We start from the raw sequence: 27622 nt of genomic DNA on the forward strand, positions 1-27622 counted from the left end.
ACCCTTGCCGCTCACTCTACTTATCATTACATTGGCAATCTTGGAATACTCTTCAATTGGTTCATGTCATGCCTACAAACTGGAAACTATTCGGTTCAGATGTGCAATCTCCCATCCTCCCCTGCCCCCCCTTCATCTACAGGGTTCCGGGAGGGTCAATTCTAGGTCCGGAAATTCATGTTTCCGTCTTTGCTGACGATACACAGCTGTACCTCTCACTGAAATGTCCCAAAAACGTACTTATGCAAATTTACAATCGAATGAATTTTGCCCCCAGACAATATAAATATGTTTCAAACAAATGTTCTAATTTTCTTTTGTAGATTATTATCAGAGCGTTTTTTTGACTAAAACACTGCATTCTTGGTTGTAGTTTGGCTATTTGTGCTTGTACATTATATAAGGATATATATGTATGAGAATTTGAAATAAGGCAAATTACACATTTGTAACAAATAAAATAGTTTATAGTTCAGGCCTACTGTTGTTCAGCTGGTACCCTCACCGTATACTGTAATAAACAATATAAAAAACTAAACACAAAATAAAAGTAAAATACCTCTCAGTCTCTCGAACACACACACACACACACACACACACACACACACACACACACACACACACACACACACACACACACACACACACACACACACACACACACCACACACACACACACACACACACACACACACACAATTACCAGGCTGGGCGCTGAACAGCAGAGCTGGAGACAGATCCCCCGCTCCCAATCCTCACGTTGCGTGTGTCTAAAACCCCCGTCCTCAGAGCAGGATCCAGACACTTGCCTTCTCAATAGTGGCCCCCTCCCCGGCCCCCTCCTCCGCCGCCACCACCTCTCCCTCTTCCTCCCCCACCTCCCCGTCCTCCCCCACCGCCCCGTCCTCCGCGGCCCCAGCCCCGGGGCCGCCCCCGGGCGCTGCTCAGGTGGCTGGCCGGGCGGCGCAGCGCCTTCCGCTCCTGGTGGTGCTCTCGCTCCGCCTGCCGCTGCTTCGACTGCTCCTCCGACTGACCCCGCGGGGGGGAGAGAAACAGACACAGCAGCCACGTTAGTACCAGGGATCAGGCGCCAATGCGGCTGCTCGCAGTGCACCAATCAGGTGAACTGCTAAACGCAACGTGATCCCGTTGGGGGGGGTCAGCGGGTTACGAGTGTCCACAATGAATTTGGAGGAGCCAAAAATGGGTAGGAACTGCTTTGCACATTTAAATCCCAAGTAATATATGTTCTTCTGTCAAAAAGTTCTTCTCAGGTAATTTCTCAAACACTAAGATTGATTCTTAGTATTGGGGATACGATGACTTGAGGAAATAAAAAGGAGTAAATTGCAATGGAGAAACTGCATCTTATTCCTAGTCCTGCTAGGGACTGATTATAGTCATAGCTGGTGTGGTTAAATACAGAGCTAGAAGCCATTGTGGCTAGAAGATTGGCATTATGAAAGCACACAGTTACACAGTTATTGGATCGGGTTTACTCCCACACTGTGATGACGTGACTAAGTGAACCCCACTTTTTCAGCCCGATGAGATTTAGTAAAGATTTGTATCGGGCTGATAGTTCTAGGAAAGTGGGGGGAGTTGGCAGTACTGTAAAGATATCGGTATCAGCCCAGAAATCAGAACCGTGCGACTCCGGTGGTGGAGTCCCAATAATCCTCCTAGTCTGTGAGCCCCGAGCTAACGTAGCTTAGCGACAACCGGGTCGGGTCACTAGGCCGTGATGCCTCTCAGTTGGGCCGGTGAAGTCACACTCGAGTGTTGGGCCTTGTTGAATTAAAAAAAGAAAACAAGAGAAAACGCACCTTTTTGAGGGTGAAGGTGACCTGTTTGCTGCCCACTGCAGAGTCCTCCATGTTGCTGGTCCCAGAGTGCTCCTCCATCTTCAGCCGGTCCTCCAGAGAAGCCCTAGTGACGGGGACAGAGTCCGTTAGACGTATTGATCCTTCACCTCGATAGCATTCAGCAATACAAGCCAATGTTTATTTGAACCGCGGGACATGTTGATAACACGACTGGCATGCTATCGATCAATCACCGTGACCGTTGTATCGCAACAGTTTTGTTTTTGATGCAAACTTCCTCGAAAGAGTGATCGGCTGTTTTTAGTGAAGGAACAGGGTAACAACCTCAAAAACGAAAGTCTCCAAAACACGGACGTATTAAATAATGCCCAACCACTATCTTAATCCACCTCATCTGCAAACTGTCCTTCACTACACTATTTAACACTTAAAAATCAAACATAATTGACACCTCTAAAATACATTTTGATGAAAATACAGAGTATACGCTTATAATCACTGGCTAAATGTGATTAAGGGTTGAATCTCAATTATATAAGATGTAGCATACTGTAGTCGCGTTGTAAATTAAAGTTAACGATTGTCACGATTTCGTTGGTCTGTATTTTCTCTTGGTATGTCGTATGCTTTTTCCATTTCCTATGTTCGACTATGTGCGTGATGTAAAATGACCGTAACTTGCCTAACCTTAGCTGCTCTTTATAGTCTATCAGAGACGCAGACAATAAGGGCCTGAAGGAACCTTTGAGTTACTTGAAAAGTGGTTTCATGGCACTAAATATTTAGAAGGATTTTTTTGTCATTAATCGATATGGTTGTTAGTTACGTAATATATGCACCTAGTACACATACACACACACACACACACACACACAAAAGGGACTCACTTCTTGAGCTTCTGCGTGTGGCCCACGTCGCCGAAGCTGCGGAACTCCTCCCCGGCCCGGATCTGGAAGAAGCGGGGCTGGCCCCCCCTGGCGGGCCCCCCCGCCCCGCGGTCCGAGGCCGCGCCGCCCCTGCCGCCCCCGACCAGGGTGGTGTTGCGGTCGCCCTGCTTCCTGTCCTGCAGGCGCTTCTCGCGCTCCTCAAAGTACATCTGCCGCCGCTGCTCCCGCACCTCCTCCACCCAGCTCTTGTCGTCGTCAGAGCTCTCGTCCGAGCTGCCCCTCCCCTCCGGCTCCTCCTCCTCGCCGCCGTCCTCCTCCGCCTGCAGGGGGGGGGGGGGGGAAGGGGTTCGCGGTTACGCGCGGCTTAAAGGCTGAGCCGGAACCAGTGAGGGGTCCCCGCCGTGTGCTGAGACGGCTCGAGGAGCAGAGTGCATATCTATACCTTCAGGGCGTATACGGAAATGGCAGAGATAGCATCTAACGCAGACCCTTGCATGAACTACCACCGACAAAGGGATGCATTGAAATGTGATCCCCCGCGTCGGTCACGCTGCCGTCGACGGTCTTTAAGATCGTACGGTTCTCTTGTGTTGGCGCATCCACCTCTCTCGGACTGGCTGGAGAAATGGGGGGGAAAACAATGGTGTCGGCGTACCTGGGCGGCCTGCTCCGCCATCTGCCGTAGCTTCTTCTTCCTCTTCTGCTCCACCTTGGAGACGATGGGGTTGAGCAGGCGGTAGTCCTCGCTCTGCTCGTCCACCTGGAAGTCGGGGTTCTCGAACATCACCTTGAAGCGGTCGTCGCCCAGGATGCTGGGGATGTCCTGCGGAGGGCGGGGGGGGGGGGTCGCGGTTAAGAGGAGCCAAAGGTCATGGGAAACCCGCTGGACACGCACGGGGCCTGAGGGCACAACCTGGCAACCTGGAATCAGCCTCTGACTGAACACTAAGGCGCAGGATATACTTCAAATTCAGACATTACTATTTTTAGTTTTTAAGTTCTATGCGTGGGTCAGAATACATTAGGGCCCAGAGCTGATAGCCCGGGGGGGACCCATTCTGAGCTTCTGTCCCGCAGCATATCAGTCTAATGGCCTCCCCTGTCCCTGTGTGACCATCCTGTATGATTATTGTCCGTCATACAGTCTGAAGAAAATATTATAACGCTGAATGGAATTTGATCCACGGGACAATGTGGTGAAACAGGCTACAAACACAACACCTTTGTGTTACGCGGAGTCGTTTTTACGCCCAACAAACGAGCCTGCTAAGCGTCGACGATAAGCTCGTGGTTCCTCCTTCGTTGGCCTTGAGCCAATGAAGGCTCAGCCCCGGCCCGGGACGCTCCACCGACCCCGGGAGGTCAGCGGAGGTCTTCGGCTCACTCTTTCGGCTATTATTCTATCTGAAGTAACGGGGAACGGCCTTGGTGGCCGATAAGGAGCCAGGAATTTATCTCTCTGGGAAACTGTGTACAAAACATGACTGGGTCTTTTGTCCCTCTACGTGTGTCTCAGGTGTTCGGGGACAGAAGCAGGCTTTCTCTTGGGCCCTGCAGCCACGCAGGCCTGCGCCCCACCCACGCACCTTGCCCTTCTTCTTCCTGGCAGTCAGCTCGGCCTGGTCGTCTCCTTCCTCCATCAGCTTGAGAGCCAGCTGCTTGTTCACCTTGGGCAGCTTCTGCTCCGAGACACACACACACACACACACGCACGCACACACACACACAGTTTATTTTAGAGCCCTTCAAAAACAACAACAGTTGACGAAGGTGTTGTACAATTCAACTATCTAGTTATATAAAACAAACCCATAAACGAAACAATTAAATCCACAAAAAAGGCACAAGCACAGGATGTAAATGTATACACGTTATGCATTGAAGTTAGATCGAGTTAGCCATCTCGGTGTGTTTGCCGGCCTACGGTAGTGGTGGTCATGGAAAGAGAACATTGCTGAATCAATGTCTCACCTGGATCTGCACTCGCTGGGCCCGGGACTCCTCGATCTTCTGTCGGATCTTGTCCTTGCGGTACTCGTCGTAGGCAAACGGGTTTGCCATGGTTTTGACCTGAAAGGGTAGAAGGACATGCTTGTCAAACACATTTGTATTGCCCATATGCAGGCCTCCTGACATGTCTCTTCATCTCAGATGATAAAAAATAAAACGCTAAAAGTGAATGTTTGAATAGTATTGGCTGGCATACCTTGTGGTACAGTCTCATGTCCATGAAGTAGCCATGCATGTAGGCCTTCAGGAGCGAGGAACCCACCAGGTGACCCAGACCTTGTGCAACCAAACAACGACATTTGGCATTAATACAGCACTACCACAGCCCGGGCCACATGCATTCACGGCACACACGTTAAACAATGACAGCTTTAACTTCCAAAGAACACTTCACAACTGTGTGGTTTGAATTGAGCTGTACTCAGGAAGGGTATTAAGGGTGCACAGTAGGAATGCAGCTCAAAGTCTCTTTGTGGACGGCCTCAACTCACTGGGGTGGCGGTCGCATTAGGTTCCATCGGACCAGTGTTAAACCTGCTCGACCGTGTTAAACGACGTGAAACATAAAATGGTATGTGAAATAAAAGAAACTGAAATCAAAGACACACTGTGTGTGTGTGTGTGTGTGTGTGTGTGTGTGTGTGTGTGTGTGTGTGTGTGTGTGTGTGTGTGTGTGTGTGTGTGTGTGTGTGTGTGTGTGTGTGTGTGTGTGTGTGTGTGTGTGTGTGTGTGTGTGTTCAGTGAGGGGTATTTGAGAAAGGAGAAAGATAAAAGGAGTGCATGCCCGCTAAGCGGGGGCTCTCCCATCCCCCGACTGCTTCTGTGCTACATAACAAGGAGGCCGCAGTTCACAGCTGCCGTAACGCGACCCCTCCCCTAACCAACGGCTCATTTTCTTCCCCCTACAGGCTGATGAAGCCGTTTATGGGTCGGTTCGGTGTGCAAAGGTGGGGCACGGTTCGCGTTTCGACTGCCAGAAGTGGGCGTGGTCCGGACTGAGCCGTATTCCTTCGTGGGGGTACTAAGACATTTGAAATGGCGGCGGCAAGTTCAAGCTACGCACGCCGTTGGTTGGTCAACAGAATCATCACTTCCGTGCGACAGGGGGATAATAACGAGCAAACACATTACCCCGCAAGGTATTTCTGGACAACGGCGAAAGCTTCGTTTATTGAAGAAAATGTCACGCAAAAGTTTGACGTCCTTCTTGGATGCCTTACATTGTAGCTTTTTGCTGGTGTCGCGTTTTTCTTTTTCCTTTGATTTATTATCAGGCTACACTGCGTCGGTATGCCATGAGGTCACGAGGGTTACGTAGCTCGCGGCTATCTCCATACTGCTTAAACCCCGCCCTACCATAAGGGTACTGTGGGTGGTGGAAACGCGAGCCCTTACTGAGCTGGGCTATACCGCACCTTCACTACTGGGCTGAGGCGTGCTGGGCCGAATCGTACCCGCTGGTGGAAAAGCGCCATTACACAACGTACATCGATTCATTGGCCTGGTCCGGGGTGAATCAACTGCATTATGCTGCACAACTAAAGGGCCTCACCCTCCATAATCCATGCAATAAACGACTAGGGATGGGTATAGTGGCCAATTTACTAAATCGATTAAATTTCGATTCATAAGGGTCTGAATCAATTAATCACGATTCGATTCGATTCAATCTGCTCTTAAATAATGAAAATGGCTCAACTGTGTTACAAAATACTTGTACTTTATTTTTGCTCTTCACCTTAAACAACAGGTTTTAAGTGCAAACTTGTAAATTGGACAGTTTAAACTTGAGCTATAAACAAAACTGTCTCAAATCTCAAAAGTGCAATTCTGAAATTAGAAGGGAATTGCAAGTGAAAGTGTACTTGAACTACAAGATTCCATCACTGCAAATTTCATCAAGGTACTGTTTATTAAAGTGCAAAATAAATAATACCAAAAAAATGACTTAAAAAAAAATCGAACTCATGCCCTATGAATGGATATTGCAAAACGTAAATGAAACCGATCCAAAATCTATTTTTTTTAACCCAGCCATATAAACGACCATTAATAATCTGAACGATCCGGTGAAAGGACTTAATCGGTGTACAGATCGGAGCGCAGGTAAAGACGTATATGTAGAGATCTATGTGTGGTGCGGGTGGGGGGCTGCATAGGTGTACAAACAGGACGCATGTACAGGTGCACGCGTGCATGTCTGTGTCTGTACCCAGGTTCTCCAGGTCCTTCTGCGTGACAAACTTGTAGTCGTCGTAGACGGTGCTCTCGGGACTCTCCTCCAGCTCCTCGGTCAGGTTGTCCAGGAAGGAGCACCATCGAGGAGCGGGGCCCAGGGACTGAAGAGGGAGACACACAAACACGTGTGTCAGTGTGGAGCACCGAAGCGTCGGGGGCGGCGCGTGGGACGAGAGCAGCGACACCGAATCAACGTGTTGTGTATTCGTCCAAACGTGGCGCACACACACACACACACACACACACAGCCAGACCAGATGCAACCAAGCAACGGAAGACTGTTGCACACGATTTATGTGCACACCATCTCCTTTACCACACACACACACACACACACACACACACACACACACACACACACACACACACACACCCCCCCCCCCCCCCAACAAAAAGGTATTCTGATTCCACATTCTTTATTTTCTTAATTCTAAGGTGGTTCAAATACCTACGTGTTTTGGTAGCCTTAACAAGCTAACCATTGGTACATGCGTTATCTCAAATGACCGGAACAGTTTCTAATGATGCGGTCAGATACCATAGAGAGACGAAAAGTCTAATCGAAAAAGATTCAAAAGATTCTTTAGGCGTAGGTTGTGTAGATACGAAACGGAACTTGTTGTTGGCATGAGGCCAGACGCTACTGCCAAGTCAACCCACGTTGCTTCCTTGTTATCATTGATGAAAAAAAAGGGCAATAGCGTTCTGGTTGAACAACCCAACCGTCTCTCCAGGCTTCACTAGAACATAGGTTACCGGTAGCATTTGTCAAAACTACTCCCTCGCACCCATTCTGACGAAGAACATTTGGCTCGAATGAGCCTGCCTCGAATACTAACGACGGCCTCATCTTAAGAAATCAATGTGCATCTGTCAGCACAAAGTTTGTGAACAACATATGAATGAATCGCCTTACTTCCCAAAAGAGGCAGATTTACAATGCTTTGATTACCCAGAGCGGTATTATCCTTTTAATGTAAGGAAACACAGAAACACTCGGTAGCTGACGAGAGCTGCAGCTTGAGGGGACGAGACAACAGCAGTTGAGCGGAAGACAGATATTTTAACACTGTTTCTTATTTTACCAACATACGGCACCAAGAGGGACCGCCGACAACGCAAGACTATTTCTCAATTTCTCAAGAGCAGCTGATTACGAAATTGACGCCTGTCTTTACCTGACAACACTGCAGTTTACCACCCACCCACACACACACGTGGGACTGCACTGACGGTCAACCCACTCACGCTCTGCTCCACTCCCTTGTCTGGGGGCACTCCTTGCACCTTGTACCTGCTGTGTGAGGTATGCAGCAACTCACCGGGATGTAGAAGGTGTTCATCTTGGGGTCCTCGTTGGCTGTGAAGAGCATGCCTGGAGGCGGGGGGGGAGGACAGGTTAAGGGCGGTCACAGGGCGAGGTGTAAGAAGGAGCAGCTTTTTCTTTGACCTCACCTTTCGTTCCAGGGGAGATAATAATAATAATACATTTAATTTAGAGGCGCCTTTCAAGACACCCAAGGTCACCTTACATAGCATATAGTCATCATACATTTTTTAAAAAACAAGACATTGTGGAAAAAATAAATAAATAAATAAACATAAGCAATAAGAAATAAATAAAACAAAAACAAGATAAAAAAAAACAAAACAAAGAAAAAAAAACAATCAAAACAGTGATCAGTTAGACGTTGTGTGCGAGTTTGAACAGGTGAGTTTTGAGTTGTGACTTGAAGGTTGTAATGGTGTCTGACTGTTTTATGTGTGGGGGGAGGGAGTTCCAGAGCCTGGGTGCTGAACAGCTGAATGACCGGGCACCCATTGAAGTGAGTCGTGATGTGGGGATACATAGTAGTCCAGCAGAGGTTGAGCGGAGGGAGCGGGAGGCAGTGTATTCTTGGAGGAGGTCACAGAGATAACTGGGGGCTAGGTTGTGGAGAGCTTTGTAGGTGAGGAGTAGGGTTTTGTATTGGATGCGGTAGTGTACTGGGAGCCTGTGAAGTTGAATGAGGACAGGGGTGATGTGGTCAGATGATTTGGTGCGGGTGATGATCCGGGCGGCTGAGTTCTGAATGATCTGCAGTCTGTTGATGAGTTTGGTGGGGAGTCCGGTGAGGAGGGCGTTGCAGTAGTCTATGCGTGATGTGACAAATGAGTGAACTAGGATTTCAGTGCTGGATTGGGTCAGTGATGGGCGGAGTCTGGCGATGTTGCGGAGGTGGAAGAATGCAGTCCGGGTGATGTTGTGAATATGGGGTGCGAATGAGAGGGTGTTGTCCAGGATGACGCCGAGGCTCTTTACTTTGGAGGAGAAGGGTACTGGGAATCCATCGATAATTATGAGTGGAGCTGGGGTGTGTTGTGATTTAGTGAGGGTGGATTTGGATCCGATGAGCAGGGCCTCGGTCTTGTTTCCATTGAGTTTCAGGAAGTTCCTGCTCAACCAGCTCCGGATCTCTTCCAGGCACGTGATGAGGGAGGTGGGGGGGATGGCAGCGGTGGGTTTGGTGGAGATGTAGACCTGTGTGTCGTCAGCGTAGCAATGAAAATGGACCCCATGGTGACGGAGGAGTGTGCCCAGCGGGAGGAGGTAAGTGGTGAAGAGGAGTGGACCCAAGACTGACCCCTGGGGGACACCCAGTGAGACACCTGAACACCCAGACTTGTGGTTGCTTAGTTGAACAAATTGTTGACGGCCGGTGAGGTAGGATGTAAACCAGGAGAGTGCAGCACCAGTGATCCCAATACCAGCTAGGCGGTCCAGATGACACATGATGAGCTGTCGGAATTGAACAGCGGACCGCACCGATTCCACTTTCAAGTACTTACATTTGGGTACTATTGACTGATAACGAGTACCGAGGTGAATACTTAGTAATACCCGTACAGTTTAAAAAACACACGCTTCTCTGGGAGAGCGGGGGGCGTAGGTGTCATCGCCATGGTTACGGCCCACAGCATCTTTGTCTAACTTTTTTAGTACCGTGGTTGTGTATGAGCATTATAATGAGCGATGTCATGTATGAAATGCTCCACACACACAATGTAGCAATAGCCTATAGGAGTCCGGGAGTCCTCGGATGCGGGTATTAATAAATTGCTTCTCAGACGGAGCTTCATCCTCCACACACCCTAGCGTTAAAATATGCATGTCCGGGTAAGTGGTATCGGGTGGTATCTGAGAAGTTTTACGAGTACATCAGCACAGTATCGGGCCCGAGTCAGAGTACTGGTATCGGTATGGAGGAAATCCATTCATAGAGAGCAACGCTTGTGAGTGACCGATTCATGAAATAGGAGACGAGGGATACTATAGCCTGGAGTATTTAGGTATGCATTCTGCTCAAGATGGCGCTCTCTAGTGGCCAAGCCCCAGACACGCGCTAATACAAGTTACACGTGTAATAATGTTCTTTCAATCTTGCGAATCATCCTTCTGATACCGGAAATAATAATCCCAATGGTCTACTCCCTAACGGTAATAACGTTTCTCTCACCTGATTGTGGGTAGATGCAGACATCATTGATGTTGGTCTGTGGCTCGATGGAGGAGAACATCTTTCCCTAGGGGGCCATTGAACAATTGTTTAGATATAAAAAAAAAACTGTGCTAACTCTCTCTGTACAGATTAGGGTTAGCATTCAAGAAGTTGCTTTCAAGATATAAAATAGCCTTTATATGCAGGTGTCTGCTTCTGATGGCCTAGAATAGAGCCGTTATTATCTTGCGTTTCTCAACAAACATGTTTACTCAAGTTGCAACAGCTAAAGTCTGCCTCTCTGATAACAGCCAGAAGGCCAGGTCGCTTACAAAAGCAGTCTGGGGATACAGCCCAAAACAATTGAATTTCATCACGTGACGACCACATATGTAAGGCTTATAAAAACAAAGTCTCACGGTGTCCTTGTTCCACATCTTGATAATCTTGGAGTCAGCAGACACGACCAGGTCCAACGGCCCGTGGAAATTTATGGACTTGATGGGCAAGTTGTAGAAGTGGTCTTTGACCAACAGGGGGCGACTTGAGCGCAGGTCATACAGCAGCACCTACAAGAACAGACCAATGAGCAATGATGAGCAATGATGATCAGTTGGTCCTCTAAACCTCTGAACAGCTCAGGTTGGCATGAAACGTTGGGTTTGACAGGTGGTGGGAAACCAACGGCGGTTGTGACCTTATAGGACATGGCTGACAAATAAACATTTATTAATGCCTCATTTTTAGGCCTTGCGTCTCCTTTAGTGTCTTGGTCTCGATCACTCCTAAGGTGACTGTCTTTATCTCTCTCCTGACTAGAAGAGGTGAACACTTAAATGACTTGGCTGTGAATGTTAAATAATCCCAGTAGGGTTGCCAGGTTTGGCAGTATTTGAGGTAAATGCGCAACCTATTCCTAACCTTTTTCATTATTATGATGATTCATTCTAATTTAAAAGCAATCGTGTTGTTATGCATTTATTCTCGAATAGTAATGAAGTGTTGTACTGGTAAAAGAGGGAATGGACCAAATGGAGCATTTCAAATACATCTCCCCTCTTTATTGCACCAATGGACACCGTAGATAATGTAAAGTATTCACAGCAGGTAAACTGTACCTGTCCAGTACTGGTGCCGACTGCCATCATCAGGGAACCGTTAAATTTGAGAGCGCTCACGGACGGTAAGCCTTGAACGCTGGTGAGAGAAGTACAATTCAAAAAGTTCAGTGTCAGGGGTAAAAGCTTGGATGACAAAATAAATGTGTTATTTTAAAACTATTGTTATTGCTTCACTTGATGACGTGAAATGGTTTGAAAGATTATTAAGAACGTTTAGATGTATTACAGGTTTATTTTAAAAAAAGATGTTCATACACGTTTTCAGTAGAATTCCCCAAATCAATTTGCATCTGTGGACCTCCTTTGGACCCAAGCTTTTCTCCCTCATCCCTTGAAGACCAACAGACCAAACAAGACATCAGCGCCGACTCACTCTGTTCCCTGGGTTACGCTGCTCAGGGCACAGTCCAGCAGGCCCACTCGGTGTCTGATGCGAGGGTCCCAGCACTCCACCTTACCCTGGCGGAGACGGAGAACACCAAGGCCGAAAAGAGAAGCCGGTACAAGAATGAGCTCACAGAAACACACGTACACATTTGAGACGGACAGGAAACCTCTAAAAGACAATACCACAAGGCAGAAATACACCTGGAATGTCATTTTCCAAAGATCAGTAAATGAACCCCCCCACTTACATCCCATCATCTTAAGGGAGTTCTTTATTCCTGACCTCTGTGGTCCTAGGGTTAGGGGGGTGTCAGAAATAAATGTCCTGTTAAGCCCTTTGAGACTTACTGTGATTAAGGGCTATACAAATACAATTTAAAGAATGGTTGGCTTCTCAGTCATCACAAGGCACTCACCTCAATGGTTCCCGCAGCCAACAAGTGATGGACGGGGTTGATGTCACACACATTGTGCTCCCTTTAAGAATAGAAAAGGTAGAACGGGGTTGTCACCCCTGATACAAAAAAATACAGAGCTGCCATACAATTAGGCTGTTCATAAATATGCTTTCAACTGCTTTATGGTTAACTAGACGAGACCCTCCATCCACGCCTCTTTGAAAATACAGCCACCAAAGATTTCCACGAAATCATTAATGGAGTGAACCTTACAAAATACTCACACGGCATCGGTCTGAAGAGAGTTCAGGAAGCGGCCCTGCTCCAGATTCAGTCGGAATATCTCTGAGCTGAAAAGAGACATCGGGGGGCTTATTAAAACTGAAATCAAAACAAACTAAACCTGCCGTAGCTGTTTAGTTAGTTATGTGTTGCAGCCAATCCCGAAGAAAATAAACCGCAAATAATAAGTGCAACCCTCGTTTAATTAGTTGTCTGTAAAAGGGCATATTCTTACCTGGCACCAACAAAAAAAAGGTCACAAGAGGGATAGTGATAGGAAAAGTCCCGTCCGAACTTGGGAATGCGAGTCTTGTAGTAGTGTCCATGCTGGGAATGGAATTCCACATAGCGGTCCAAGTGCAGCATCACCATCTTTACGGATACAATTTAAATTAGATGCCAGACTATAGAAGCAGATGTATCCTTTGCCAAAAAAATGCATGGATACACAGACAGGACTTCCACCCTCCCAATGATACAAACACACTCACAACTGACATAAATGATGGCTAGTGCCCCCTTTGCTTACCTTAGAATAGTCATCAGACAGGATGTCAAAAGCCACAACTTGAAGGGAGAGGAAATACATGTATTTCAATAACTAGGCAGTATGTTCATGTGATTTACAGATGTTCTGCACTGATGGCCATCAACGTACCTTCAGAATCCAAGCAGCGTTCAAATTTCAATGACAAATGGTAGGTGTCGTAGCAGCGTATCCTAGGTTTGTATGTGCCTGAAACCGATGGAAAAAAGGAGGGAATTGTTAAAAAAAACCAACGTACACCATTATCTACAGGTCTCTGTGTATGTTTGGTTGATAAATGCCAAACATAATATGTCGTCATCCTCAGTACCACAAAGGCCGAGGCATATAGACAAACCCAATTCGGTTACCTGCTGCCAAGATATATTGCCCATCCCGTGACACTTTGATAGAGGTCGCCACAGTCGGCATCTCAAAGTCCTGGATGAGCTCAATTCTGCGCTGAACGTCTGAGGTGAAAAAAAACAAATATCCGACATTAAAAGGTTGCCTTTGGAAAGTGGTTGTCAATGTTCGTTTTCTGATATATTCTCTGTGTGTATGAGATGTAACAGAAACTTACCAACATCTTTCTTTTGCAGCTGTCTCTTTTTCCGATCTGTGAGCCACTGTAAGAAGAGTGTTTGGTTAGGTTAACGTTAGTTAACGTTGAATTCACAGAACCACATGTAGTTCATCTTGTGGCTATCCAAGATTACATTAAATCAAGTTTTCAAAAGTGTCGGTGTGCTTACCTCTGGCAGAGATTTTCCATAGCTTAAATTATAAATCTTAACGTCATTCACGCTAGATATCTGCATTTTTGATAGCGAATAAGAGTCTGGTTACACATAACAGTGAATGATTCCCATGCCGAAAGAATCCACGTTGCTACACAAGAGCAAAACAGGAAGTAGTAACGCGCTTGGCCAAACTGGTCCGTGTGGAAATATGCTGCAATGACTAAGTTCCGGCTTCCAAATTAAATTTAAAAAGCTGTACATATCGTATACCACATTTACATTTATATTTTCTGTCATTAAAAAATAACCATTACATTAAGATCAATGTCAATTTTTACATATGTTGAACTACTTAATAGGGTGAGGTTTTAAGTGTTCCTTTAGCGCCAGTGGTTCCCTTGACTTTACCATTATATATTAATTAAGGCCATTGTGGACCTCCTCATATGCAAACAGTAAAAAAATATGAATGCAATTGCAGATGCCAAAAATTAGTGTGAACGCACACTTTATACTCAAGTATTACTGCAAGAAGACAACTGCTCTACCTCCTGAGCTAAGCCGACTATTAACTAATTAACACAAAACATGAATATAAATCATTACCATGCAAAACACATGATTTTTTAAGAATAACATGCCATTATACTCTATTTACTGAACCATATTATGATAAAAATATATTTATTTTCCATTATCTATATAAATGTTTATGTTATCATGATTGGTATATTTAAGAAATAAAATCCCATGTACCTCCTGCAGTAGGCCTACCCTCGCGTGTGAACAGTGTGAACATATATTTATAGATAGGCTATATGTATCTTAAAGAAGTTGTGGTTACTGGTATAGAGTTGTGTTTATTTATTATTCATTTTAATCCTCATTTTCTTTTTCGGATTAAAATGTCTATAGGCCTATCGTAGCCTTATTGAATTATAACATCGCCAAAACGATTTATTGATATATAGGCCTTGGCCTGGAGATATATAGCTAAGGAGATGATATTATCGAACGTCGAACATTAAGAGAATGGTCGATAAATGATTTGAAAGCAAAACGTTTTGTGGTAGTGCTCATTAACAAAGAAATGAATAGGCCCAAACTGGGAATGGACCCTCAACATTCAGTTGATCTATCGTTATGGTTGACCATGAATGGAATTTTGTAATTGCTTAGTCCGTCTATCATTAACTATTCTGACCGCGGTGACCCGGTCAGGGCGGATCAGGCCTATAGTACTGGCACCTGGCACGTAAGCATCATCGCGAATAAAACAGATATTGGCATAGCTTTGTGTTAGAATGTATAGCACAGTAATGAGAAACGAGGATCTTGTGATCAAATTTTCCCTGGGACCTGCTCAAGGAAGATGTAAATAATATCATTTCACTAACGCGTTGACGCTTCTCACGCGTAACTTGGGACGCGCTCAGTAGCGAATCCCAAAGTGTATCTCTGGTGCAAGGACTGCTCAGAAGCAATACAATTAAGTGTAAGTAGCCTATTAACAATTTCTAGTTTGTGTATTTGTTTTATTGTTTCATATTTCTGACGTAGAAAAAAAAAGGTACTGCTCTTTCAATCGAATTGCAATATGCTAATTTCATTTACCAATCGATTACCAAAATCAAATCAATAGTCTGTCTATGTTCTCCTTATAGGTAGGCTACTTCCTTGACCATCGAGGAGATTTATTTGTTCACGGTCAGGTTCCTCGGATCTACTGCGCTTCACACTACGCACATTTCGTGCCAAAGCAATTGTTTGGAGAGACGCCGACTGGGTTTCTAACAGATCTGTAGATAAGTCGGCTATTTCCCTGAAAGTTGCAATGGAGTTTTGGTTACTATCTCTCCCATTGGATAAAACGAGCGTAGCCAGCCTGGAGAAATTGAAACGTACCATCGCCAAAACCAACCTGGCCACTTGCGGCAAGCTCTCCATCCCTGAGCTCAAGGTAGGTTTTTTCACTTTCTCCATCTATTCATCTTGCTGCAAATGTTTTTATTCATTGTGTCTATCTATTCACTATCTTGCTGCAAATGTTATCTGTCAAATACTTATGTTCAAGTCAAGCACACACATAATAGAATAATTGCATGTTAGTGTATATATACATTAACATGCAATTATTCTATTATGTGTGTAATAATACAAAAACAATACACTACTATAGTAGTGTATTGTTTTTGTAGTCCTGTATGCAGTAGAGGTAAGAGTAGCTGAAGTGGTTCAGGGTGTTTGGTGTCCTTCTTCGGTGATGAGCGGGGCTCAGGTTGCTTCTTATTGCTGAATAAACATTTCCATCTCACTCATGTTCAATTTCTGTCAGTATCGTCTACACAAACACTATGGCTTCAGCTTGTTTTCCGAGCTGGTCCCCACATTTAAACTAAGGAATATGAACGAAAGCCAACAATCGACTGCCAGAAGTTGATGGGGACCCCCCCCCCCCCCCAACCCCCCGAAAGTGATTCAATACAGTTAATAAGTTAGTGAGAGACATTATAAATGCAATGCTATCGCTCAGGTTTCCTGGTCTCGGTTCCCAACAGACTTTCCAAATACTGTACAAACACAAACACACACACACAATATCGGAGTATAAGTTTGGCCAGACTGTAATGTTGCCCCCCATCCACCCGCCCTCTGCCCAGGTGGGGACACTGGACAACCTACTCAGTGTGTCAGATAACCTCAGCCAGCTCGACACACTTACGGAAAGGTAAAACGATCGCATGAGTGAATTCTACTTTGTGGTCAGCATGTGAAGTGAAGCACAGTGCGCCCCGTCCTCATGCCCTTGACCAATGCTGAGCTTAACTAGACCAGTGCTGCTCCCCCTACGTCTTCTTCATGTGCGTTGCTTTGGTCCTTTCTATTTGGGATGGGAACATTCTGGGGGTAAGAGCGGCAATGGCATTTGTGGTGCTTAACACACATACAGATATTGTTGTCTGAAAGAAGATTAAAATATGAAATAGTGAACATTTTAATATATACAATCTTTAGCTCTACAATCTTGACGAACATAACCCAAACGCAATCTTGCTGTAACACCACCAAATGTTGCTGGACCTGTTTAAAATGAACGAACGGTGTAAATGAATGATTGTGTGGTCTACACAGTGTTATTAAAAAGACATGCCACTTTATGGGAGAGGTGATGGAGCAGGCCAGTGACAAAGTGCTGGAAAAGGGCCTTGTAAATGGAGGTATGCAAACACACACACACACACACACACACACACACACACACACACACACACACACACACACACACACACACACACACACACACACACACACACACACACACACACACACACACACACACACACACACACACACTCACACACACTAAATCCACCAATCGTCACCAGTAGCTATTACGTATACTCTATAGTCGTATTACAAGTATACAAGCCTTGAGCAATGCAAACAAAGACACACATTTCCCAATCCTCCGTTCAGCTTAATTAAACTTTTCTTTAGGAATTAGAATACTGTTTAATACTTATAATGCTTATAACTGTATATTACTGTAAATGCTGTAAAATCTTTAATCTTTATACGATAATGCAACTATCTTAATGTGTAAAGGTAGTGCAACTATCTTAATGTGTAAAGGTAGTGTGCCCGGTCTCACTATTACTGCTATTAGATGAGGCAATACTGGCTTAGCATAATGGGAGTGTCACAAACAATCTAACACAAGCCCCATTTGGCCAGGTTGACATCCAAGACTCAAGACCAATGTCTCTGACCATATCCTGTCCGAACAAGCTCATTAAACAAACCAATGAATCCAATTGAAACTGCTATCCAATGCTAACAACAATGTCTGGTCATTTTTCCCCATCAGACCACAGTGGGGTTCGTCCATCTCCTTCAAAAGCCTATTTCCAGGCTCTTAGGGGTATTCATTTGCTAGCTATATTCAATTTGAGTTGCAGTGTGCACGTGTGTGTGTGTGTGTGTGTGTGTGAGTGTTTGTGTGTGTGTGTGTGTGTGTGTGTGTGTGTGTGTGTGTGTGTGTGTGTGTGTGTGTGTGTGTGTGTGTGTGTGTGTGTGTGTGTGTGTGTGTGTGTGTGTGTGTGTGTGTGTGTGTGTGTGTGTGCGCCTTCTCAACGTTGCTGGGGTGCTCTTACAGTGCCTCAACTGTTTGCCATAGGACTTAAGCCTATGCTTACTACCTCAGCCTATGCTTACTACACAATTATATACTAGTGTGTGTGTGTGTGTGTGTGTGTGTGTGTGTGTGTGTGTGTGTGTGTGTGTGTGTGTGTGTGTGTGTGTGTGTGTGTGTGTGTGTGTGTGTGTGTGTGTGTGTGTGTGTGTGTGTGTGTGTGTGTGTGTGTGTGTGTGTGTGTGTGCATTAACACAAATGCATGCTGTGTCCGTGCGTTTTCTATATGGATCAATGTATGTGTGCTTTAACTGCTTTTCCAGTGGACCTGGTGAAATATGTGACCAAGTTTCAGTGGGACAGAGCCAAGTATCCCACCTCTCTGCCCCTCAGGGTCCTGGCAGACAACATCAACAAGGTACCTCATCCTCACATGGCACAGCCAATCAGAATGCTTGAACTGTGCCTTCAATAATAAATGCATGCTTTTGGAAGGAGGTGGGGTACGGGGAACAAAGTTAGTACAGGGACGAAACCTCACAGACGGCCAGAGGCATATTGTGGACCTTTACAATGCTAGAGGGGGGTCAGGGAGGTGGTAGTGTTCCACGCTGAGCTCAAATTGCCCCTTGTCATACATACATACATACATACATACACGCACACGCACACGCACACGCACACGCACACACACACACACACACACACACACACACACACACACACACACACACACACACACACACACACACACACACACACACACAACCACACACTCACACACACACACACACACACACACACACACACACACACACACACACACACACACACACACACACACACACACACACACACACACACACACATACATACATACATAGATACAAACACACAGCAGCTCAGGGATTGGACTGGGATTAACCAAATGTGTTGCAAACATTTAGAAGAATATACTATTTAGAATACGGCTTTATTGTCCAGCCGGGCTCTAGAAATTTAGCCACACCTCAGAGACGATAAAACAGAGTACATGAAATACAGACACATATCCCATAAAACAACTACATGCAACTGTTATGTTTGATTGCAGCAGTTCATCAGGTCTTATTTATTGAGCGCTTCTTGTTGGTGCAAATTACCTTTTGTAAACAATGCAATGTTATTGCTTTGCACTTGGTTCCATTGAAAATCCTCACTGTACCGACAGCGTTATGTTGTTGTTTCACCTTCTTCTGACAAATGTACTTATTGTAAGACGCTTTGGACAAAAGGGTCTGCTAAATGCCCTAAATGTATATTTACATTGCGTGTTGCCAGGCTGGTTTAAAAACCTATCAGGGCAGAACTAAACTGGTAGGAGGGGATGGCTGATGTCCTGCATAACATGATTGATCATCATGTCAACTGTGGTACTGGGATGATCATAATAGTTTTTTGTGGCCGATTATTCGCCCCTCTTGTTAATGTGTTTGTGAATGAACACGCCAGCAAGTGTCCCAGGTGGATGCCGAGTTCAAATCCCGGGCGTCGGCGTACAACAGCATCAAGAGCAGTCTGCACTGCCTGGAGCGCAAAGCGGAGTGAGTGGACGGACCATCGTGTGGGGCAGGGACTGCCGTCGGTGTTCCTGACGTACATTAACGAGCCGTGGTGTGTTTCATCTGACCCCTAACCCCCCCCCAGGGGCAACCTGCATACCCGCGGGTTGAATGACATCGTAACCAGAGAGGATCTGCTGGAATCGGAGTATTTAACCACACTACTGGTGGTGGTTTCCAGGTACGAGCCAATAGAGTTTCATCATGATTATGGGCGTATAATAGGTATAATTGTACTATAATAATGAGCTATTTGGGCAATTGGAGACATTGTAATACAAGGAGCAAAGTAGGCTTACTCTGAATCTCATCATTGATTAATGCAGGCCTTCTCTCCCACTCCTCCATGTGTATGTGATGACCGTTTGGGGGTCCCGCGGTCGTAGGGGGGACTATAAGCAGTGGGACAGCACCTACGAATCCTTCTCGCTGTTTGTGGTGCCGCGGTCCAGCAGGTAGCGTGTTTCTCGTTGGTTTGCGTCCAGCAGCCATGTGATCCATGTCTTAATGCACGGGCCGGGGAACGGTTCTTTTTAGTGCCAAAAGGATCCCGGGTAACCACGAGTGTTCCATTACCAGCTGAAAGTAAGAGTCCTGTTCCCGACAAAGCTTGTATCGGTTGCCAAGGCAGGGCGACAGGGACTTGATATGTAGGGACTCCTCCAGGTTTGAGGCTGATATTGTGATCATAACACAAAGCTTTCCGCATTATGCTCCGATTCTACATGCAATGATATTTGTCATAAAATCAAAAAAAGATGATGTCATATTTATACTGCATTCCTCTAAACACAGATGCATGTTGCTTGTATTGCTATCTTCTAAGCTAATTTAAGGTTATCCAGATGTGCCCATCAGCTACCCTGTGTTGTTGTGTTGTGTGCATCAGCACTACCCTGTGTTGTTGTGTTGTGTGCATTAGCACTACCCTTTGTTGTTGTGTTGTGTGCATTAGCCCTACCCTTTGTTGTTGTGTTGTGTGCATTAGCACTATCCTGTGTTGTTGTGTTGTGTTCATGTTTTTGACCCTTAATATTTCCCCCTGGCCGTCCGGCGGCCCGTCCCTCAGGATGCTGTACGAGGACACCCAGTGCGGGGTCTTCTCCGTCATCCTGTTCAGGAGGGCTGTCAGCGACTTCAGAGAGAGAGCCAAACAGAGCAAGTAGGCAAGACAGAGAGAGAGAGAGAGAGAGAGAGAGAGAGAGAGAGAGAGAGAGAGAGAGAGAGAGAGAGAGAGAGAGAGAGAGAGCGAGAGAGAGAGAGACTGGTCTTCTCCAGAGCTCATCTTGTGTTGTTCTGAGGCAGTCGCCCAAACTGTGGTCATGGAATCCACACAGGTTCACAGTGCGTCAATGCAACATGGAGGTGGAGGAAAAACACCTGCAGGAAATACAGAGGCTGAACGTAGACAACAAGGAGCAACATGTGAGTGGTGCTTGTGTCAAGATGTGCTTGTCACTATATGCTTACGCGTGCGTGTGAACATGTGATCCTTTCTTGATGATTTGAGTGTAAGTATATCTATACATGGATGTCTGATAGTATATTGATGTGTGTTTGTGTCCGGCTGCAATGCCGTCTGATTGGGTGTGCGTGTGTCTGTAATGTGTGAATCTGTGGTAGTATATTCATGAGTGTGTCTTCCTCTTTCCTCAGGTAGTGTTTGTGCGTTGGCTGAAGGTGAACTTCAGAGAGGTGTTTGTCGCTTGGATTCATCTGAAGGCATTGCGGGTGTTTGTGGAATCAGTCCTCAGGTCAGTATCAACCATTCATCCCTGATGAACTCCCCCATCCCTAATTGCATAACAAGGTTCTGAAAGAATATGACTTTGGCAGTTTCAAAATATAAAAGGGATTCCAAGTTGGATGAGCGTTTTAGAGAATCAGTAGGAAACAATCAGTCAAGGAGTTTAGACCAATCACTAGGCACACTACCCACAAACATACCACATGATTGAGTCTTGAAATTGTGTTTGAAATTGAATCCAAGTGAGAACGAGGTGTGTGTTCTGGCACGTAAATATCATACTTAGCATTGTGTAGAATCTTATCCTAGCTATCCTATGTATGGGGAATGGTTTAACCAACAGCGACTGTTAGTGCTTGGCCCTTGTTTCTATGAACAACCTTAGTGTACCGACAGTGATATATTTCCCTTTCTTCTGACTAATGTACTAATTGTACGTCGCTTTGGATAAAAGCGCCTGCTAAATGCCCTGGATGTAAATTTTGTGCTAGGTACGGGCTACCTGTAAGCTACCAGGCGTTGTTGCTGCAGCCGGACAGGAAGCGTGTGAAGAGGCTGAGGCAGGAGCTTTCCTCCCTCTTCATGCACCTGGAACCCTCTGCCATGTCCAACAAGGTCGACGTAAGAAGGCCCTTCACCATTTTACATGGGACGGGAGAACGGGAGAAAATTGTTTTGGGTGTCGAGGGCAGAGAAAGCGTGCATGCATACGTGTGACGCACAAAAGCAAATGCAACAGGGCCATGTGACTTATCTTCAAGATTTGATTCGCTTCCTGTTTTCGTAGAAATGTGTGCATATTTGCGTGTTCATATTTGATCATATTTGAGTACTGACTAAGCCCAAAATAGATAGAATTGTGTGATGGAATAATGCATAATTTAGTATTTCGGCTCGATTGTGCGTGGACATTATGTTAGTAGCTGTTATATATCTTTATTCATACATACTGTATGAATAAAAAGCATGTTGAATCAGGCTCGATGTAAGAGTGGGTTGGATTCTCGCAGAACGACTTCATACCACTTTTGGAATGTCAACCAAAGGTAAATGATATGATGGATCTTATCTGTACTGGTGGTTCAACAAACCGAGCTATGCTCTGTGCAGGTTAACAGTAGTTGGTAGAAATGGTGCAAAAGGACTCAAATAGCAATGGTATTTTAGTGGAATCAATGGATATTTTTATATAGTTAGTCGATGGATATTTAGTCCTCATCTGGTACTCAACTTTATTACGATCTGACAACTACAATCAGATATTATTTTTTGTATTTGCTCCTTTTGACCATGCTTTGTTAATTTGCTCTCCGTCACCCTCGGTCCATGCAGGCCAGCTTTGATGTCCCAGAAATGATTCAGCAGGAGTACTTCTCCTATATCTGCTTCCAAATCAACACCAACATGTTGGACACTGGCAAGTAGTGGCCGGAAGAGCCAGCAGGGTCATTCAACAGGAAGTCCCGCCCCTCATTCTGCATCTTCTTTTTCCCGGAGCCAAACAGAGGTGATGCAGGAACGCTGCAGGATGTCTCATGAAACACAAGTTGGGTGTCCAAACACAACCATTGTGCATGTCTTCCATGCTAGCAAGGATTGCCCACACTACTAAAGCTACCCATACATGTGTTGTTATTCTGATGGATCCCTTCATGCCACACTGTTAATATGGTCATCGACTGTCAAATAAAATATCCATATATATGGGGTGGGGGGGTTGAAATCTATATGGGGAGGGCGTTGAAAGTATATATAATATGTTTCTAGGATTTTACAAAATAGCCCAGCAAACCCACCAAGTTAAAGGTCATTATAAATAAAAGGTTGAAAGGTGAAACCACTTGTCTTTGACTCTGTATGCAACTATTCAGTTGAGAATTTAATGTGTTTTGTGAATGTTCTCTATGGGCGCATTCATAATATATAAATTGGTAATGATGAGAAGGAATTATCCTTGCAGCCATCGTATTACTCTATGGGAGCAACAAGTAGGCTCATGTGAGCTGCACCGTCAACGGACTCTACGCGCCGTAACGACATTTGCAACAAATGGGCGCCAGAAGGCGCAGTTGAGGCAGTCTAGAACCAGGCTGGCAATATAAACTGGCAATATTAAGGTTGCGAGATGCTCTGTGAAATGTTAAATTTGCATTTCTTTCGCCTATATGTTCCATTATACGAAATGCACGATCTCATAATATTACAGAGATAGTAAATAATTAGGATTAGCTAAAATCTATCACCTGCCTCCCATACGGTAATTGTAGGAAAAATAACCAAGCGTGTTTGTGCGCGCGCGTGCGTGTGTGTGCGTGTGTGTGTGTAGGTGTGTGTCTGAGAGAGATCGAGCGAAGGAGACAGAGTTAGAGAGAGAGCTAGAGAGAGATGACAGACAGACAGACAGACAGACAGACAGACAGACAGACAGACAGACAGACAGACAGACAGACAGACAGACAGACAGACAGAGACAGACACAGAGACAGAGACAGAGACAGACACAGACACAGACACAGAGACAGACACAGACACATACACATACAAAGAGAGAGAGAGAGAGAGAGAGAGAGAGAGAGAGAGAGAGAGAGAGGGAGGGAGGGAGAGAGGGAGAGGGTATAACTTGGTATCCATCTTTTCCGTTCATTTTGGCAGTTGAATTAACAGCAAAAACAACAACAACACCACCACCAACAACAACAACAACAACTTACAGAGTCCTAAATATCGCCTCTCATTGGAAAGTCCTCCTTTCTCTGGAATATGTGGACCATACCCAAGCCCAGATACAAGAACGGTTCCGCCGGGGAGGAGAGTGAGGATGAGATCGCTGTGAACATTGGAGGGGTGAGAGTGGTGCTTTTCGGGGACGTTTTGAACCGTTACCCGGAGAGTCGCCTGGCGGAACTAGTGAACTGCTCACCTCAAAACTACGACGGCATCTTGTCGCTCTGTGACGACTTTGACCCGGGCAGAAACGAGTTTTACTTTGACCGAGACCCCGATGCCTTCAAGTGCATCCTTGACGTTTACTACTTTGATGAGATTCACATCAAGCGAGGCATTTGTCCCATTTGTTTTCTCAAGGAGATGGAGTTCTGGAAGATCGACCCCAGCGTGCTGGACGAGTGCTGCAAAAGTGACCTGAGCGAGAAGGAGGTCGAGTTGAAGGAGATCGCCAGCAAGGTGCTTCTCATCTTGGAGGACATGGACAGCGAGCCCCCCGTGACTCGCTCTGAGCGGTACCAGAGATTCCTCTGGAAGATGATGGAGAAGCCCGGCTCTTCGTTGGTGGCGCGCGTCGTCGCCATCGCCTCGTTCCTCTTCATCCTTGTCTCCTCCATGGTGATGTGCGTGGGTACCATCCCGGAGCTCCAGGTTATGGACGACGAGGGGAAACTCGTGGAACACCCGACCCTGGAGGCGATAGAGACCGCCTGCATCTTGTGGTTCACCGTGGAATACCTGCTGCGTCTCGCGTCCTCTCCAAACAAGCTGCACTTTGCCTTCGCGTTCATGAACGTCATCGACTTCATGGCCATCGTACCGTTCTACGTCGTCCTCAGCCTCACCTACCTCGGCACCAGCGCCATGATGGAGCTGGCCAACGTTCAACAAGCGGTGCAGGCTCTTCGTATCATGCGCATCGCGCGCATCTTCAAGTTGGCACGCCACTCGTCCGGGCTGCAAACCCTCACGCACGCGCTCAAGAGGAGCCTCAAAGAACTGGGCCTGCTGCTCATGTACATGGGAGTGGGGATCTTTGTGTTCTCTGCACTGGCCTACACCATGGAGCAAAGCCACCCGGAGACTCTGTTCAAGAGCATCCCGCAGTCTTTCTGGTGGGCCATCATCACCATGACCACGGTGGGCTACGGAGACATCTACCCCAAGACGACGCTCGGGAAGTGCAACGCGGCCGTGAGCTTTCTCTGCGGGGTGATAGCTATCGCTCTGCCCATCCACCCCATTATAAACAACTTTGTGGTGTTTTACAACAAGCAAAAGGTGCTGGAGACGGCTGCCATGCACGAGGTGGAGCTGATGGAGTTGAAGTCGGGCAGGAGCGCGCGAAGAACCAGCGCGACTCCAGGCGACTTGCAGCAACCGCGTGCGCGCACAGCACAGTGACATGCGTGCGTCCCCATCATCCCTGCAGTTGTGCAAAGTGTGTTATGGCACAGGAACGGCGTTGCACGCATTTTGGACAAATAGAATACCGTGTTGATAGGGCTTTATAACTAGCATTATTGGCGGTTTTGATATCTGTTTTGATTCATCTCAATAGTGTGCATGCCTCTATGTGTCTATATTCACGCTTTTATGTTATACGTTGTAAACATAAAAAAACAAAAACATTGGAAACGATATTTATTCATATTTTTCTTCTTCTTTTTTAAATAATTATATTTGATTTGCTGCCTACAAAACAAAGCTGCATGCATGACATTAGGCCTACTGTATTAACGGATTTGTTTGCCCGTGGTATTCGCTTATTCTAGAATAACGATGATGTTTTTTTCTGTGGCGTTGCAATGTTTTTCTCAGTAAAATAAAGAGCAAAAAAAAAAAAAAAGCTCTTTATTTTAGAGCAACATTTTTGTTCAAGTGTCTCCTGTGTGTGTGTGTGTGTGTGTGTGTGTGTGTGTGTGTGTGTGTGTGTGTGTGTGTGTGTGTGTGTGTGTGTGTGTGTGTGTGTGTGTGCGTGCGTGCGTGCGGGCGTGCGGGCGTGCGTGCGTGCGTGCGTGTGTGTGTGTGTGTGTGTGTGTGTGTGTGCGCGTGCGTATTCCCTCTATGTCGGCTGCGTTGTCTGGCGTAGCCTATGTGTTTCTGCAGGTCTAACCATGCGTGTACACTGCGTATACACAGCCACTGGTCTGTGAGAATATTCTCTCTCCCCACTCCCAGTGCCCCCGCATGGGGAGTGGGGGGGGGGGGGGGGGCTTCAAAGTGTAGCCGCAGCCGCCCACGGTCCGGGCTCAAAATATCCCCCCTCATTTTAGCCCCCATCCTCTGGCTCTGTGGACGAGGGAGAACAGTGCGTCCCCGCCATTGAAAGCAGCGCAGAGAAATACCTTACATTGTTTTTTTTGCTTTCCAATGAGTTTCCAAAGTATTGACGAGTCACATCTAGTACAATGTAATGTCCGTCCACAAGGACGTATCTACATCAACTTTTTTTCAGTTGCATTCAGCGGTTGATGAAGACGACAGGTACAACGACTTATGGGGTCAGATTCTATCGTTCTTCAAACACGCCCTCAAAGTATAAGCTCAGGCTATTATTTTTGCATGCAATTAGTGGATGTTAAAAGATGAAAGCAAGGACAAAAGAGAGGCATTTAAATACCGACAGTCGTCTCCTTTTATCAAATATAGCCCTGCATATTTTATGCATCAGCAATCTTTTCAGATGACTTGGTCACACACATCACACACAGTGAGAGACACGGATACACACGCGCACACAAGCACGGCACACTCAAACTCACACTCACACACACACACACACACACACACACACACACACACACACACACACACACACACACACACACACACACACACACACACACACACACACACACACACACACACACACACACACACGTTTTGTAGCCGAATACCAGTAAACCAACTCTTAAACATGATTATATGAATCCTGCATGTAAAGTTGTAGATACACTTGGGAAATGAAGGGGTTAAACGGCATTGTCAATATCCACCTCCATCCATACCCCGCCCCCCCACTTACCTGCGCTCTGGGATTCTTTGTGGGGAGGAATCCCACGATCACTTGCCCTTCACAGCCCTTACTGGAGGTTATTGTGTCTGTGTTTTTGTGTGTGTTTTTGTGTGTGTTTTTGTGTGTGTGTGTGTGTGTGTGTGTGTGTGTGTGTGTGTGTGTGTGTGTGTGTGTGTGTGTGTGTGTGTATGTGTGTGTTGTAAAGGAGATGGTGTGCACATAAGCGTGTGCAACTGTCTTCCATTGCTTGGATGCATTTGATCTGGTCTGGCTGTGTGTGTGTGTGCGTGTGCGTGTGCGTGTGCGTGTGCGTGTGCGTGTGTGTGTGTGTGTGTGTGCGTGTGTGTGTGTGTGTGTGTGTGTGTGTGTGTGTGTGTGTGAACATACAGATATTCTGACACAGATCTGATAGCTGACAATCTGAGAAAAAAAAATGCTTCTTACACAGCATGTATACTTTACATATGCATCTTGGGGTTTTACCCGTCTCATATTTTCTAAC

The 27622-nt window shown here is 46.0% G+C and overlaps 3 protein-coding genes across 3 annotated transcripts; 2 read left to right on the forward strand and 1 right to left on the reverse strand.

Moving 5' to 3' along the window:
* Nucleotides 1–855: 855 nt before the first annotated feature.
* Nucleotides 856–14092, reverse strand: nol10 (nucleolar protein 10; the record flags this gene model as incomplete). Its single annotated transcript, XM_056591184.1, has 21 exons — nt 13910–14092; nt 13738–13783; nt 13526–13624; nt 13287–13364; nt 13158–13195; nt 12864–13000; nt 12631–12696; nt 12365–12425; nt 11935–12020; nt 11559–11637; nt 10860–11009; nt 10459–10525; nt 8284–8336; nt 6936–7062; nt 4920–4999; nt 4685–4783; nt 4300–4392; nt 3369–3536; nt 2714–3033; nt 1827–1929; nt 856–1029 (listed from the first exon to the last, which is right to left on the reverse strand). Coding segments are annotated over exons 1-21 (2190 nt in total), but the record flags the coding sequence as incomplete, so codon positions are not given.
* Nucleotides 14093–15731: 1639 nt separating this feature from the next.
* On the forward strand, nt 15732–22802 carry atp6v1c2 (ATPase H+ transporting V1 subunit C2). Its single transcript, XM_056590647.1, has 12 exons — nt 15732–15857; nt 16558–16625; nt 17030–17115; nt 18353–18447; nt 19521–19612; nt 19716–19811; nt 20017–20085; nt 20700–20792; nt 20968–21055; nt 21287–21384; nt 21869–21998; nt 22710–22802. The coding sequence occupies exons 1-12, from the start codon at nt 15732–15734 to the stop codon at nt 22800–22802; spliced, it is 1134 nt and encodes a 377-aa protein (XP_056446622.1).
* Nucleotides 22803–24062: 1260 nt separating this feature from the next.
* On the forward strand, nt 24063–25652 carry LOC130383120 (potassium voltage-gated channel subfamily F member 1-like). The gene has a single exon (XM_056591180.1). It carries the CDS (start codon nt 24138–24140, stop codon nt 25503–25505), a length of 1368 nt encoding a protein of 455 aa, XP_056447155.1. The 5' UTR covers nt 24063–24137; the 3' UTR covers nt 25506–25652.
* The last annotated feature ends 1970 nt before the right edge of the window (nt 25653–27622 follow it).

This window comes from Gadus chalcogrammus, chromosome 5 (genome assembly GCF_026213295.1).
Source record: "Gadus chalcogrammus isolate NIFS_2021 chromosome 5, NIFS_Gcha_1.0, whole genome shotgun sequence".
In the NCBI taxonomy this organism is placed as follows: Eukaryota; Metazoa; Chordata; class Actinopteri; order Gadiformes; family Gadidae; genus Gadus; species Gadus chalcogrammus.